The sequence below is a fragment of the Coregonus clupeaformis genome, chromosome 19, assembly GCF_020615455.1.
Source record: "Coregonus clupeaformis isolate EN_2021a chromosome 19, ASM2061545v1, whole genome shotgun sequence".
Classification (NCBI taxonomy): Eukaryota; Metazoa; Chordata; class Actinopteri; order Salmoniformes; family Salmonidae; genus Coregonus; species Coregonus clupeaformis.
The window spans coordinates 41536684-41552480 of record NC_059210.1 but is presented as its reverse complement, the minus strand read 5'-3'; the positions used below and the strand labels follow the sequence as shown (position 1 = coordinate 41552480).

Genomic DNA, 15797 nt, shown 5'->3' with positions numbered 1-15797 from the left:
TGGCACGTTGCTGTCCTCTGTTGGTCCAAGGTGTGTACGACAGGCAATGGTAACTAGTTAGACAGGTGTGTGAACATACTGCCTGCTCCTGGCAGATCTGAGTGAGTCTCTCCAGCTGCTCCTCCCTGACAGCTTTGGCCTTCTCATATTGCTGGGTCTCCATCTCCATCTCCACCTTCACCTGCAGCACATAGGCTGGGACAGAACACAGGACAGACTGTTATAGAGACCGCTTTGTAGGGATAAACTCAGTCACACTGACATAACTTTATATATCCGTAGTAGGCCACATAAGAGGGATTATGATCAGTACTATTTTTGTTTAACCTGGCTTAATTTCCTGTCTTAAATTAGTGTGTTTGCATGTGAAACATGGAACTTCCACAAGAGGGCGTAACATTGATTGAAAACAGCTCAGAGTCAAGAAACAGTACAAGATCTGTGTGTATCTGTATCAGATTATGCATGTATTCGTCATTGTGTTGTAAAGCAAGTATTGATTGTGGTTGGTAATAAGCATGGCAAAACATTTTCCGTAAAGCTCAGTAAAAAGCCAGTTAGGATAATGACATCCATAGGGGTGGAGCTGCAGAAATATTGTTGTCGCATCTCTGCAACCTGACAGTTAAGGACATGATACAGAGGAGACATACACCCCCTGCACCCCATCCATCTACCCCCAGGCCCTCCCAGCCTCACCATCGATGATCCTCTTGACCCTCCAGATGCGCATGGTGATGATGAGGCCGATGGCGTCCCAGGGGCTGCTGGGGCCATTGGCCACCGTTGAGGCCACCATGGGGGCCAGGGACAGGACTATGACTGCACCGTCAAACACCTACACACACACGGACACATGCACCAGCACACACACGCATTCACACACACAGACAGTTAGGTACGCACTACACACAAACAAAGATATTAGCAAGCAGACAATGGAAACGTCAATTTTTCAACAATATTTGAATGACCACATTTCAGTGAGTACTCCATTACAGTATATTCCTCCAGGCCTGTGGGTGATTTCCCACAGGTCTGACATTGGGAGAATGACATTGCAGTGGAAGTGGTGGGGTGCTCTGAACCCCACCTCAGGACTAATGGCCCCCCAGGGAGCTTACCTCCACTTTGTTCTCAATGTAATCCCAGATCCCCAGCACCACAATCCTGAACACCGTCTGAGAGAGAGAAAGGGAGAGTGGGGAGGGAGATAGAGAGAGTGGGGGAGGTAGGGTAAAAAGGAGTGGGGAAGAGAACCATAGCGATATCATTAATTTCCATAGTTGTAAACACACCCCTAAAAATCCTAACGTCTCAGCAAAAGTGAATTGCAGTTTTCTTTCATCTATCCACTGGCAATTCATCAATGGCATATTCCTACAGTTCACTACCACAGCGGTCAGATTTCCTCCAAACAATTAGAGACACACACTGCACCCTGCACCAGCTACAGCTGACTCAGCAAGGGCTGCAGAAGGCCACTGCACTCCTCTCCCCTCTTTTTACATATTCAGGATTCCACCTGAGCAGAGGCTGTCCTGCCACATCCAATACGTACATAAATCACTAAGGGTTAGCTTTCATCAATAACTAAAACACATACTGTTTCTCAACCAAATGGAGCAGCAGACCGGTGAACAGAGAACAACTAAGATAAATGCTGCTAGGCCTGAGGAAACTGTAATCAATGAGGCTCTGGCGTTAGTTAAAAGCTACGGTGCAACAGAAAAGCTCTATCTGCATTTTAGATCAAATTGATTGTGTTGAGGAAACACAATACATAAAGAGGTATTAACACTCACAGCAAGTTTTGAAGGGAAATAGTATCAGAATGAGTGAGATAGTGGAGGCTGTAATGCTGTGAACAAACATTAGGAGCAAATGAAACAGCTGTGTTTACATTTGACAATATACTGTATGTGATGGACCAATAGAGTCCATTTACCAATACCCTAATTAGTCAATAATGTGTTGATGGGGGAAAGGGCAGGGCTTAATACCACTGCACCTCTCTAGCTCACCTTTGTCTCCTACTGCACACTATAGCATTAAATCAACCCTCAGCTGCATCAGCTTTACGTGAGCCTGCTACCACTGTTGTGACTGTGGGGGAGAGAGAGAGGGAGAGGGGCTCACCTCAGTGAAGAACACAGATAGAATGACCAGGCTAATCCAGTGGATGATGCTGGCAAACTGGAACGCGTTGTTAACTGTGAAGACAGCACAGCATAGACAATGTTTAGAAATGACTAGTTTACTCACGGTTCAGCTCATTTGTTAAATACTGGAGACAGACCCAAGCACAGACACATAGCCCTCCATAGCTCAGTGTGTAGCGCATGGCCATTGTAATACCAGGATAGTGTGTTTGATTCCCAGGTCCGCTCATACATAAAAGCGTCTGTTAAATGGCATATATATACTGTATATATTATATAGGCAAAGAAATGCATGCACAGGTTTGTCTTCGTGGCCAGCATCGTACTACATTGGGCTGTCAGCTACAGCATTCCTCTTCAAGCGCCACTTCCCTTCTGTCTTTATTTGCTGTGCTCACTGATCTGTCCATCAGTCCATTCATCTTCCTCCATCCCTCCCTCGCTCCGTACATTCACCCAGCAGACAGACACCCTCTATCTCCCCATTTATTTGCCCACTAATCTCCCTCTATGCATTTGTCTTTCTTTACCTCCCAACCATCCCCTCTCTTCAATCTGCCTCCAGGGACTTGTTAAGACTTGGAAGCATTAAGATACATCCACATTGACCTGTAACCCATATAGCCCTACCATCCTTCATAGAGCTTGTGACACCACAGAAGTGGGGACTCCTGACCATAACCCATGAAAGATGAGGACACCCACCTCCAGATCATGCAGATGAGGTCATCTCCATGTGCTATTGGTCACAGTAGCATTAGACCACCTGACACTGTTTACTGAGGAATACTAATGATGCTGATATTATAGAGAGGCGAGATCACAGCCCCAGGTCCTGGACCTGTCACTGTCACTGCATAATCATACTCTATTATACAACAGGCCTAGTGCCAATATTAGCTACATTCCTAACAACAGATGTGCATTTCTGTAAATTCCAAATGACCACAAATTCCACAGCTGTTTTGTGTGTATTAACTTCACTAAGGGTGGAACCACAATTGAAGATATGTGCACGTTACTCAAATGTTCATGTATCTATAAGCCTAGATCCAGGTTCTAATACAGAGACAGGTCCAGGGTCACTCACACTGCAGGAGCTTGGTGTCGATGAGCAGCTCCAGACACAGCAGCACCACCACCAGGATGACACAGGCCACCAGGAAACAGTTGAAGCCTGCGCTCAGCAGACACACCTGCCATAGGGCTGCCCTTCGCCCACAGCATGGCTTCAGCCAGTTAGACCTGACACCAGAGAGAGACGGGGGGGGATGCAGAAACAAAGCAGAATGTAATGAAATGGAAATCAGAGATGGAAATGTATTCAAGTGTAAATGTGTAAAAAAAAATACTTATTCAATTTTTGACATGCGTTTTTCTGAATTTTTTTGTTGTTATTCTGTCTCTCACTGTTCAAATAAACCTACCATTAAAATTATAGACTGATAATTTCTTTGTCAGTGGGCAAACATACAAAATCAGCAGGGGATCAAATACTTTTTTCCCTCACTGTATATAGTGGAGTCGCTGAGAAGTGCTTTCTACTCTGTGTTATACTCCATTTCAGTCAGCAGAGGGCAGCGTTCCAATCAGGCACAAACACATACAATACACATCCAAACACAAATACTACAGATACTACTGATTTGTGACAAAGTTTGTTGGCCAACACAGAGCTTGTGTTTGCCTTGTGGCATCACTCACCACATGGCCATATTTACTCAGCTTTACAAACAAGATGTATTGGCACTTTCGAGAGCTAAGCAGTATGTTGAAGCCATAGAACTCTAACTATGATGTTGATTCCACTTTTTATGATCTCTTTAATTAGAGATATAAAGATAGATATTTCCCAGCCAGATGTCTGTGCTCAGTGTGCCTCATTCTGTTTGGGAGCAGACTCTGTTCTGTTGTGTTGTGTTCCAGCCATCTCCATGCTGGCTGGCTGTGGGACTGTTTAGCAGAGAGTGTTCTCTCTGCTACTCTCTGCTACCACACGGCAAGCAGTACTGATGCACCAAGTTTGGAACCAACAGGACCCTGAACAGCTTCTACCCCCAAGCCATAATACTTCTAAATAGTTAGCTAAATAGTTAACCAAATAGCTATCCGGACTATCTGCATTGACCCTTTTTGCACAAACTTTTTTTTACTCATCACATTGTTTATTATATATCTTGTTGCCTAGCCACTGTATTCCTAGTTATATGTACACATCTACCTCAATTACCTCGTACTCCTGCACATCGACTCAGTACTGGTACCCTGTGTATATAGCCAAGTTATCGTTACTCATTGTGTATTTATTATTACTTTTATTATCACGTGTTATTACTTTTCTATTATTTATCTATGTTCTTTCTCTTCATTGTTGGGAAGAGCCCGTAAATTAGCATTTCACTGTTAGTCTACGCCTGTTGTTTTACGAAGCATGTGATGAATAAAATTCAGCCTTTACATCTCATGACACCTATGTCAGTAAATCTTCAGTGATCCTCCTCCCTGTACATGGCCATGCATTTTCATGTGTGGACATAAGAGTGGCATTTCCCAGGTGAGCTGGTCGCTTGTCTAGGTACATTGTGTCTGCCTTAAATCCAACTTGTCTCCCCTCTGTATTCCTCCTACCAGACAGTAGGCCTGAGAGAGGCTCCCAGGGATTTATGGTCAATAAATAATGACAGATCTGTGCAAGGCAGACTGGGCTTTACTTCCCTGTCACTACTCTGTATTCTACACAGACAAAACTACACTGATATTTCCAGTTAGAGAGCAGGATAGGGATGCTGCTTCTTAGGGGCAGACTGTGAAAGATGTATGTTCTTTTAAAAACAGCACTTTGTCATTGTCACCTTTCCCCGAGTGAAGAAATACCATGATCAACGTCCGTCTCGAAGCACAAGAGAGGAAGAAATATTCTACTTCCAGGCTTCAGGACAGAGCAGGCAAACAGACAGAGAGGCAGTTATTTTGAAGCCACCGGGGCTATGCAAAGAGGGGTAGAGAGAGAAGAGAGAGAGAGTGGGGTGGGCGAGAGAGGTTCGAGCCAGTGACAGGAGCCAGTTTGCGGCTACAGCTGGACCTCCGGTGGAGGACTAGATATCCTGTCGACCAGGTGCCAAGGTCCGCAGAGGGGCTGGGGGCTGGAGCAGGGCCATGCTGTGTCAATGATCACTCCCAGGGGCTAACTGGCACACGCTGCTGCCCACTGCACCACTGCCAGTCACTCTGAGCCAAGCCGTGCCAACAGATTAGGAGCGCAACACTGGAGGTGACAGGGAATTAGAGGAGGATTCTATGTGATAGCAGAAAATACATTCATTCATTCCATTTATTGGCCAGTAGTTAAAAACGTCTCTGCCACAACTATTTGAAAGGGTAGCACAGTAACACAGCACTTTTGTTTTAGGAAACACCTCTGTAAAGTTCTGGATTAAAAAGGCTAATTTAACATATATGGTTTCATAATTCATTTACAGGGCTCCCTCCAGCAAAGGAGGAAAATGTATTAATTTAATAAAATGGTAAAGAGAAACCTTGTCTGGAAGCAGTGTAAATGCCCCCCCGACCTCTCGAAGCTCAGAAATACAATTTTTGGGAAATCATTTTAAACCTGGAGCACTAAAGAATTGAATTGAAGTAGTATCAGTGGTAAAACTCTGTGAGTGAGAGAGGCAATAGAACAGGCAATACTTCAAGGAGCTCCTCACACACACACAGACACACACACACACACACACACACACACAGTCTTTGCAAGGAGGAAATGAGAGCTGCGGAGGGGTATGGACCAAAAAGGTTTATAAAGGCATCAGGAGTAAGCTGCGGTAGTGAAAGAGGGAGCGAGGGGAGATTGAACTGTGGTAGAAAACAGAGGAGGAGGATTAAACCATGAGACTGATCAATACAGCCCAGGAGAGGAGAGGGGGTGAGCTGCTGGACATGACATCAGCTGATACAGCCCTCACAGCAGAAAGAGAGGACAGAGGACAGAGTGGACAGAGATATCACTGTGTGTCAGGGAGTAGGTGTGTGACTGACCACACTCAGGCACACTGTCGGTGGCCCTTACTCTTGCTCCGTTCCACAGGCTGTGCTGGGCTTGGCTCAGGCCCCTGCTAGTCTTACTGAAAAGAGCCTATCTGGAAAATACTGCTTTCATTTACAGTCAGTCCTAATCGAGCCAAGATTAAAGACAAAGTTAAGGCACTAGGCCTGCTTATTGTTCTGGTGGGTGTGGAAAAGGGGGTTTGTGCTGTGAGCTCCTGGGACCATGTTAATGGTGGTTACTCATCCCATCCACCACCATTGTAGCCTGGTCCCAGATCTGTTTAACTCCTATGGTCATTATCATGCCAAATGTACAATTTAAAACTATTTATTTGGTCGTTGTCATGCAATTCCTATGCCAACTCATATGTGACACGCCAGCCCACGGGGACGGATGACACTAGTTCCTACTTCACAGTAGGGCCGTTTTTGCAGGCATGCCTTCTTAAACATGTGAACTTTCATGTGCCTTAATTACAAACTTGTATGGGAGCCGTAAATATGAATAAAAATGTTAAATTATGAGCCTAGTTTAGCCAAGCAGAAAGTACTGAGCTACAGTATATAGGGAGAAAGACATAACCCTTCCTGGCTAGCCATGATTGGCTGAGATAATGGAGGGGTTGACCATGCTGACGGTTGGCCAAGCGTTTGTTTACATGTTTCTTAAAGAGATGGGTGGGTCTATGGCTTAAGAGGGTGTGAACGATGCGGAATGGGCAAAGAAGAGCTCTCTATCACTCAACAAAATCTTTTCAGGGCATTTTCTCCTACTTGTCTCCTAAGTGGGATAACAAGTTTATCAACTTTTAAAGAGCATAACTTTCCCATGCTTCCGCCAATCACAGTGTATGATACACTGTAAAAAGTATTTAGGATTTTTCAACATAAGCCCTCTTTGGGACGGGATGTCACGGAGTTTCATGACTTTTTGTGCAAAGGCCACCTTTTGGAATGACACCTTCCACTGATACTGTGTGTAGCAAAATATTCTTACAGTGAGTCTTCAAACTGTATTGTTTATTCAAATTGTATCTTGTTGATGGTGTGATGTCACGAGAGGCTACACAGCTTTCAGCGGGATTGCTCAAGTAGTGCAAGGAGACCAGGTTCAACCAAAACAAGGATTTTATTAAAGGTCTTGGGAAACTAACGAAAGTATAACACAATTCTGTTCTCTGGTGGCTCTTTAAGGGTTAACAGTTCAGGGATGTCTCTTCCACATCCAAAATCATAACTCTCCCTCGCTCAAATAACTTTTCCCCAGTCTTACTGTATTCCACGTTGCAGCTAGTGGCCAACCCAGCAAAACGTCCTTCCAAATGTCCCACACGTATTTCCACAGGTGCATATATCCAAAGGTGAGTATTTCCCAAAGGTAAGTATCTCCAAATCCTTATATTCCTCATGGAAGTGGACGTGCAGCACTCTTGTCCTCCAGAGAGCCCAGCTTGGAGACTGTGTCTCTTCACCCCCCCAAACCTTCAGCTCATCAGCTCCTCATTTGTTTCAGCTGCGTGGGAAGATTGGCCATAGAGGGGTGGAGTTCCCGACCATACCAGCAGATGGAGCCATAGCTGTCTGGGTTTGCAGCCACCTCAGGGGGATGTAACGTCCCTCCAGGACACAGCCTCTCGTGACATCACACATCCCCCTCCTCGGGACCGACGTCCTCGTCGGGTAAAGGCAGCGAAGAAGGCATCACGCCGGGAGAGGGCGTCCGCATTGCCGTGGTGCTTGCCAGACTGCTCTCTCTTCAACTCCTCCAACTCTAGGACCAGGGACTCAGCCTCCTGTTGTCTCTCCTTGAGTTTCTTACTGAACGCATCAGCCTTGGTTTTAGCAGAGTTTAGCTTCTGTTGAGCAGCTTTCAGTTCCTTCTCTCTCTCTGCCTCCGCATTCTTCATCTTGTTCTCCAACACCTTGTACTTCTCCTCTGCCTTCTTCTGGACCTCCTTACTACTGCGCAGGGTCTCCTCACACTCCTCGATGGTCCTGCGCAGCCTCTCCAGCTCCCCCTGTTGCTTATGGAAGGAGCTCTGTTGGAGTTTAGCCTGGAGGATATCTAACTCTTCTGTCTTCATGTCTAACTGTTGCTTTAACAAACGATACCTCTCAGCGGTCCCCTTCAGACCAGACAGTTCTTTGTCCAGATTCTGTAGCTCCGTCTCTGTGTCGGTCTGGGCACCTGCCATCCCTATCAGAGCCCGGGCGGGAGTGAGTAATTTGGAGGATTGCACCGGAGCCTTCCCAGGATGAGTCTTGCCTCTCCGTTTCCGAGGTACTCGGGTTATCCTCTCCTGAGACTCTCTCCAGAGTGGGTAAAAGGCTGGGCAGTCTCGTCCAATTAGGACAGGGACGGGGAGGGAATCAACCACCCCCGCCGTCGTGTGTATGGTTCCCCGTGTGCTGGTCATTGTAAGTTCAGTAATGGGGTATTCTCTGGTGTCCCCATGGACACAGGAAACTGGGAGGACTTTCCCCGGGGTCAGACACGTTGGGCCCAAAAAATCCTTACGCACCAGGGTGGCCCGGCTACCAGAATCCAGTAAGGCCTCCACATCATGGTGATTCACAGTTACCGGGCAGGTGGGGGGTCGATCTGGGCCGCCATCTACGACTCCCAAGAGCGAGGCAAAACGGTGTGTGGGTGCTGAGCTGGAGGACTCCGCAGTGGGCATAGGTTCATCGGCTGGTTTCCCACACTGCCAGGAGATATGTCCCATCTCCCCACACCGGTAACACTGTCGAGTTTCCCCCTCCTGGTGTACTCTTCTTGGACCCGCCTGGTTTCTGGCTCCCCCTGGAGCCGGGATAAGTCCGGACGTGGCTGGGTTCGAGACCTTGGGGTCCTTTGGACGGGTTCTTCCCATTTGTGGTGGGGCCGCCCTCCTGGGGTCTTTTCGGGAAGCATTCAGCATCTCTGCTGTGGCCTGGTACTTTTCCACAGCTTCCACGGTCAGATCAGCCGTGGTCAAGGCCTGTTGACTGATGACCCGTTTTGCCTCATAAGGCAGGGCGCGTAGGTAACGATCCACCACAACGGCCTCCACCACCGCCGCTGCTGTATTCCTCTGCGGATCCAGCCATTTCCTTGCGATTCGGACAAGTTCATGCATCTGCGCCCGAGGAGGTTGGTCTGGTTGGAAGGTCCAGCTGTGAAAGCGCTGGGCCATACCAAACTTTGTGAGTCCATATCTGCTGAGGATCTCAGACTTCAGGGCATCATAGTCAGTAACCTGGTCAGGGCCCAGGTCCCGGACAGCATTCAGCGATTCCCCGGTTAGAAAGGGGGGCTAACAGACCAACCCACTGTTGCTTGGGCCAGGCTTCCCTAGTGGCCGTGGCCTCAAATGCATGCAGGTATGCCTCAATGTCATCGGTAGCTCCCATCTTAGATATAAAGTCACTTGCCTTTATTGGGCGGGTATTTTGGACCACCCTCTGTCTCTGCAACTGCAATTCCTCTGCCTTCAGAAGGTTGGCTTTCTTTTGCTCCTCCAAGAGAGCCACGTTTGCTTGCATCTGGGCTTGCTGGCCAGCAACAAGGGCTTTCAATATGTCCTCCATTTCAGTCGGCGGGGAGCCTACGGCCAACTTGGAAAACTGGGTGATCAAACCTTCGGTATCCTCCTCTGACATGCACTATTAACGCTTGAGCGTGCCCGTATTCTCCACCATCTGCGATGTCACGAGAGGCTACACAGCTTTCAGCGGGATTGCTCAAGTAGTGCAAGGAGACCAGGTTCAACCAAAACAAGGATTTTATTAAAGGTCTTGGGAAACTAACGAAAGTATAACACAATTCTGTTCTCTGGTGGCTCTTTAAGGGTTAACAGTTCAGGGATGTCTCTTCCACATCCAAAATCATAACTCTCCCTCGCTCAAATAACTTTTCCCCAGTCTTACTGTATTCCACGTTGCAGCTAGTGGCCAACCCAGCAAAACGTCCTTCCAAATGTCCCACACGTATTTCCACAGGTGCATATATCCAAAGGTGAGTATTTCCCAAAGGTAAGTATCTCCAAATCCTTATATTCCTCATGGAAGTGGACGTGCAGCACTCTTGTCCTCCAGAGAGCCCAGCTTGGAGACTGTGTCTCTTCACCCCCCCCAAACCTTCAGCTCATCAGCTCCTCATTTGTTTCAGCTGCGTGGGAAGATTGGCCATAGAGGGGTGGAGTTCCCGACCATACCAGCAGATGGAGCCATAGCTGTCTGGGTTTGCAGCCACCTCAGGGGGATGTAACGTCCCTCCAGGACACAGCCTCTCGTGACATCACAATGGGTTCAGATGTGAAGCTCTCGCATACCCCATTGGAGGATGATATGGCTGGTTTTCTGGTTTTGCGCTTCCCTCTGGAAGATCTGCCGTTAATATTTCACAGTAACTGTTACGCCCTGGCTCTGGGGACTCTTATATGTTGAGCCAGGGTGTGGATTTTCTATGTTTTATTTACTATGTTTTTGGTTCTAGTTCGTTTTGATCTATGTTGGCCAGGGTGGTTCCCAATCAGAGGCAGCTGTAGCTCGTTGTCTCTGATTGGGGACCATACTTAGGCAGCCTGTTTGGCACTAGTATTTTGTGGGATCTTGTTCCGTATGGTTTGTTGTATTACCTAGGACTTCACGTACCGTTTTGTTGTTTTTGTTCGTGTTGTGTACACTTAATAAAAGTATGTACGCCTATCACGCTGCGCCTTGGTCCGCTTCTCATAACGATCGTGACAGTAACATTAAATAAATACTAATAACTACATTATTGTACTTTTACTAAAGATAGATGACACACATTAGCAGGTTTTTGCATTTTGAAATTGCCAAATGTAATGTTATATTATAATACTGTGTAATCACCTTCTGGTGTAAAAAAAAACATAGAAATTAAACACAAAAACTACATTTTAAGTGAGAAGTAGGCATGTCTGATGCCGAAAAAGAAAGGAAATTGACAAGAGCAGAATTAGGCCTACTTCACCCATGAAGAGTATGAATGAGGCAACAGTAGACCAACATCCTTAAGAAAAGCTCCATTGAAGCCAAAGTGAAAGTATGAAAAGGGCTAAATGGGGAGCTCAGAACTGAGTGTGCTGTGCCAATGTTCTGAAATTGATCAGAGCTCTTGATTGATGTCTCAATTGCACATTTACACCAGAACCAGTCTGCTCTCACTGAAAAACTCCAAGGCATTAGGAACCAGACCTATGGCAGCAGTCACACCATTACTGTTGATTCCAAGAAGTCTGTGGAAAATGGATTGGGCCAGCCTTGTTGTTCCCTCAATTTTAAAACCTGTAAATATATGGTAATGAGGTAGATGTGAGATATTTTCACCAACAATAGGAAATGATTGTTAAACCCATCCAAGCCTGTCTAATACTTCTCCCTCTGTTCTGATAACTCCATAGCTCTATGGGTTCTCCGTGTACAAACTCCAACCAATTCACACCAATCTGCTGAACTCAGCATGCATAGGCAGAGGAAAATGGACTAGCACTGTGAGCCTGCAGGCTGCAGCAAACTTTAGTTTGGGGAAGTTCTGTCCTTGTCATCTGCAAAGGCTTCTTGCTGTCTTTTCCTGACAGTATATAATATTCAATTCCTGTGACAACCATCAAACCCACTACCTATCCAAGCACTTAAAAAAAGGCATTGCTTTCCTCCAAAAAAAGCAAATGTCAATGTAACAACTAGCGGAATCCCTGAGACCACTGCTGAATCATCTGTGTCATCATCACAGCCAATAGAATCCGTCCCTGAGAGAGGAAAACCAACTAAGTACTAAATACAGTTGAAGTCGGAAGTTTACATACACTTAGGTTGGAGTCATTAAAACTCGTTTTTCAACCACTCCACAAATTTACTTTTAACAAACTACAGTTTTGGCAAGTTGTTTGTTCAACAATTGTTTACAGACAGATTATTTCACTTATAATTCACTGTATCACAATTCCAGTGGGTCAGAAGTTTACATACACTAAGTTGAATGTGCCTTTAAACAGCTTGGAAAATTCCAGAAAATGATGTCATGGCTTTAGAAGCTTCTGATAGGCTAATTGACATAATTTGAGTCAATTGGAGGTGTACCTGTGGATGTATTTCAAGGCCTACCTTCAAACTCAGTGCCTCTTTGCTTGACATCATGGGAAAATCAAAAGAAATCAGCCAAGACCTCAGAAAAGAAATTGTAGACAAGTCTGGTTCATCCTTGGGAGCATTTTCCAAACGCCTGAAGGTACCATGTTCATCTGTACAAACAATAGTACGCAAATATAAACACCATGGGACCACGCAGCCATCATACTGCTCAGGAAGGAGACGCGTTCTGTCTCCTAGAGATTAACGTACTTTGGTGCGAAAAGTGCACATCAAAGGAAAGGACCTTGTGAAGATGCTGGAGGAAACAGGTACAAAAGTATCTATATCCACAGTAAAACGAGTCCTATATCGACATAACCTGAAAGGCCGCTCAGCAAGGAAGAAGCCACTGCTCCAGAAGCCACTGCTAGACCTCATGTGGCTGGAGTGTGTCAGCAGTTCCTGCAAGAGGAAGGCATTGATGCTATGGACTGGCCCGCCCGTTCCCCAGACCTGAATCCAATTGAGCACATCTGGGACATCATGTCTCGCTCCATCCACCAACACCACGTTGCACTACAGACTGTCCAGGAGTTGGCAGATGCTTTAGTCCAGGTCTGGGAGGAGATCCCTCAGGAGACCATCCGCCACCTCATCAGGAGCATGCCCAGGCGTTGTAGGGAGGTCATACAGGCACGTGGAGGCCACACACACTACTGAGCCTCATTTTGACTTGTTTTAAGGACATTACATCAAAGTTGGATCAGCTTGTAGTGTGGTTTTCCACTTTAATTTTGAGTGTGACTCCAAATCCAGACCTCCATGGGTTGATAAATTTGATTTCCATTGATAATCTTTGTGTGATTTTGTTGTCAGCACATTCAACTATGTAAAGAAAAAAGTATTTAATAAAATTATTTCATTCATTCAGATCTAGGATGTGTTATTTTAGTGTTCCCTTTATTTTTTTGAGCAGTGTATTTGGCTAAGGTGTATGTAAACTTCCGACTTTAACTGTATATATATTTTTTATATGTCTGTGAATATTAACAAACCCTTAAACAATGCCCATAAATGTCATCTATTGTGCTACCTGGCATGTGGTACCTGCTGCACAGCCAATTTGATGAAGAGGACTGTTCCTCTGTGTGTTTGAAATAGAGTCCCCTCTACTCTTTTCAGAAATCCATCTACAGAGACCAGTTAAGTAGAATATGTCTCTGGCTTCTGCTATATATTACTCCTGTCAAGATTCAGTTAAAATTAATTCTGTGCTGTATTCTTACATTCTGTGATGTTCATATCACTTCAATCTTAATTCTACTGTCTGTTGAAATGTACAAGTGAGTATCATTAACTGCATCGTTTGTAACATTTTTGCTGAGCAACAGTCATGTCTCAACGGTTGCAGGATAAGTAGCCGGAGGACTTGATCCCAGTAGGGCACTCACAGCAAATTTGTAATCAATCTACCCTGCACTAGTCTGGCCATGCGTAAGCTAATCTAGCACCATACCTCTCACCATCACTGTATGTATCAGCCCTGTGCTTCTCACTGCAGAGCACAGCACACCACAGAGTCAATCCTTCCACCTCCACCCAACATGGAGACCAGTCCACATTCATCAAATGGAGCCATTTCCCAATAACCTTTGGCAGGCAGCTTTGTGAATGAATGGGATTGTGGGAGCAGGGTGAGGGTCCCTCCTCTCTCGCTCTCCTCCAGTCACAGCGCCAGGTTGACCCACATGAACCATCTGTCATTGCTGTGGCGCATTACACTTCACACACTGGCCTGTTGAGATCAGTGGCATATGCTGCTGTTCCTGCTGCTGGAAGCTTGGGGCTGGGGGTGGCATGCTGATTGTGACGTTGATATACCCAGAGAGGGGCTGTGGGCATGGGTTGGCAGCTCAGAGAGGAGCCCTGGCCCATGGGGCAGCTCTGGAGGGGCCTGGGGCCTCATTTATAACCTTTGCATGAATTTTACACTAAATATCTGCATGCGCCATTTCTGAAAATAATATGTACGTATAAAAATATTGAGATTTATAAACTTGGCGCACGCCACATATACGCATGTTTCCTGTTATAAATCAGACCCGTAGTAAAACTGTGTTAAACTGTGCGCGTGTGAATGAGCATTATAACTCCACCTGGAAATCACCCTCCATTCACCTTTTATGGTGACAAGAATGCTGTATAATTTGGAACTATTGGAATTAAGCTACTTTTTATCAAATGTTTTTGGAGGTGTTGGCAGAATCTTTTAATCTTTTGCACTAACTTATTCTGTATTTGGCAAAGGACTGTGACAGTTTCTGAAATAAAAAACTATGGCAAATTGTTGTGGACCTGTCAGAAGAATGTTTGAATTCAACAATGTTTTGCATCAACTTTTTCCCCCAACCTGAATATGCTGGACTGAATTCTGAAACATTGACTAGGCTAGTGTATTTATTTTTATTTTCCTACAGTAGTTACAGCTGTAGCATACTGTGCATGTATACAGTGCATTCTGAAAGTATTCAGACCCCTTGACTTTTTCCACATTTTGTCACATTACAGCCTTATTCTAAAATCGATTAAATTGTTTTTATTTTCTCATCAATCTACACACAATACCCATAATGACAAAGCAAAAACCGGTTGTACAAATGTTCGCAAAAAAACAAAAACAACAACTTAAATATCACATTTACATTAGTATTCAGACCCTTTGCTCAGTACTTTGTTGAAGTACCTTTGGCAGCGATTACAGCCTCAAGTCTTCTTGGGTATGACGCTACAAGCTTGGCATACCTGTATTTGGGGAGTTTCTCAAATTCATCTCTGCAGATCCTCTCAAGCTCTGTCAGGTTGGATGGCGAGTGTTGCTGCACATCTATTTTCAGGTCTCTCCTGAGATGTTAGATTGGATTCAAGTCCGGGCTCTGGCTGGGCCACTCAAGGACATTCAGAGACTTGTCCCAAAGCCAAGTCTCCTAGTCCCTGCTGCTGAAAAACATCCCCACAGCATGATGCTGCCACCACCATGCTTCACCGTAGGGATGGTGCCAGGTTTCATCCAGATGCTTGGGATTCAGACCAAAGAGTTCAATCTTGGTTTCATCAGACCAGAGAATCTTGTTTCTCATGGTCTGAGAGTCTTTAGGTGCTTTTTGGCAAACTCCAAGTGGGCTGTCATGTGCATTTTACTGAAGAGTGTCTTCCGTCTGGCCACTCTACCATAAAGGCCTGATTGGTGGAGTGCTGCAGAGATGGTTGTCCTTCTGGAAGGTTCTCCCATCTCCACAGAGGAACTCTAGAGCTCTGTCAGAGTGACCATTGGGTTCTTGGTCACCTCCCTGACCAAGGCCCTTCTCCCCCGATTGCTCAGTTTGGCCGGGCGGCCAGCTCTAGGAAGAGTCTTGGTGGTTCCAAACTTCTTCCATTTAAGAAGGATGGAGGCCACTGTGTTCTTGGGGACCTTCAATGCTGCAGAAATTGTTTGGTACCCTTCCCCAG

At 45.7% G+C, this 15797-nt stretch overlaps 1 protein-coding gene across 2 annotated transcripts in view; it reads right to left on the bottom strand.

Annotated features, from left to right (window-relative positions):
- The window catches only part of LOC121531909 (transmembrane protein 266), a 49324-nt gene that overhangs the window by 8854 nt on the left and 24673 nt on the right, over positions 1 to 15797 (bottom strand). For both annotated transcript variants that reach the window (XM_041837456.2, XM_041837457.2), the window contains exons 4-8: positions 3253 to 3407; positions 2140 to 2213; positions 1125 to 1181; positions 700 to 838; positions 80 to 195 (exon numbers count right to left, since the gene is read on the bottom strand). In XM_041837456.2, the coding sequence (XP_041693390.1) occupies positions 80 to 195; positions 700 to 838; positions 1125 to 1181; positions 2140 to 2213; positions 3253 to 3407 (541 nt within the window). The remainder of the gene's footprint in view (positions 1 to 79; positions 196 to 699; positions 839 to 1124; positions 1182 to 2139; positions 2214 to 3252; positions 3408 to 15797) is intronic.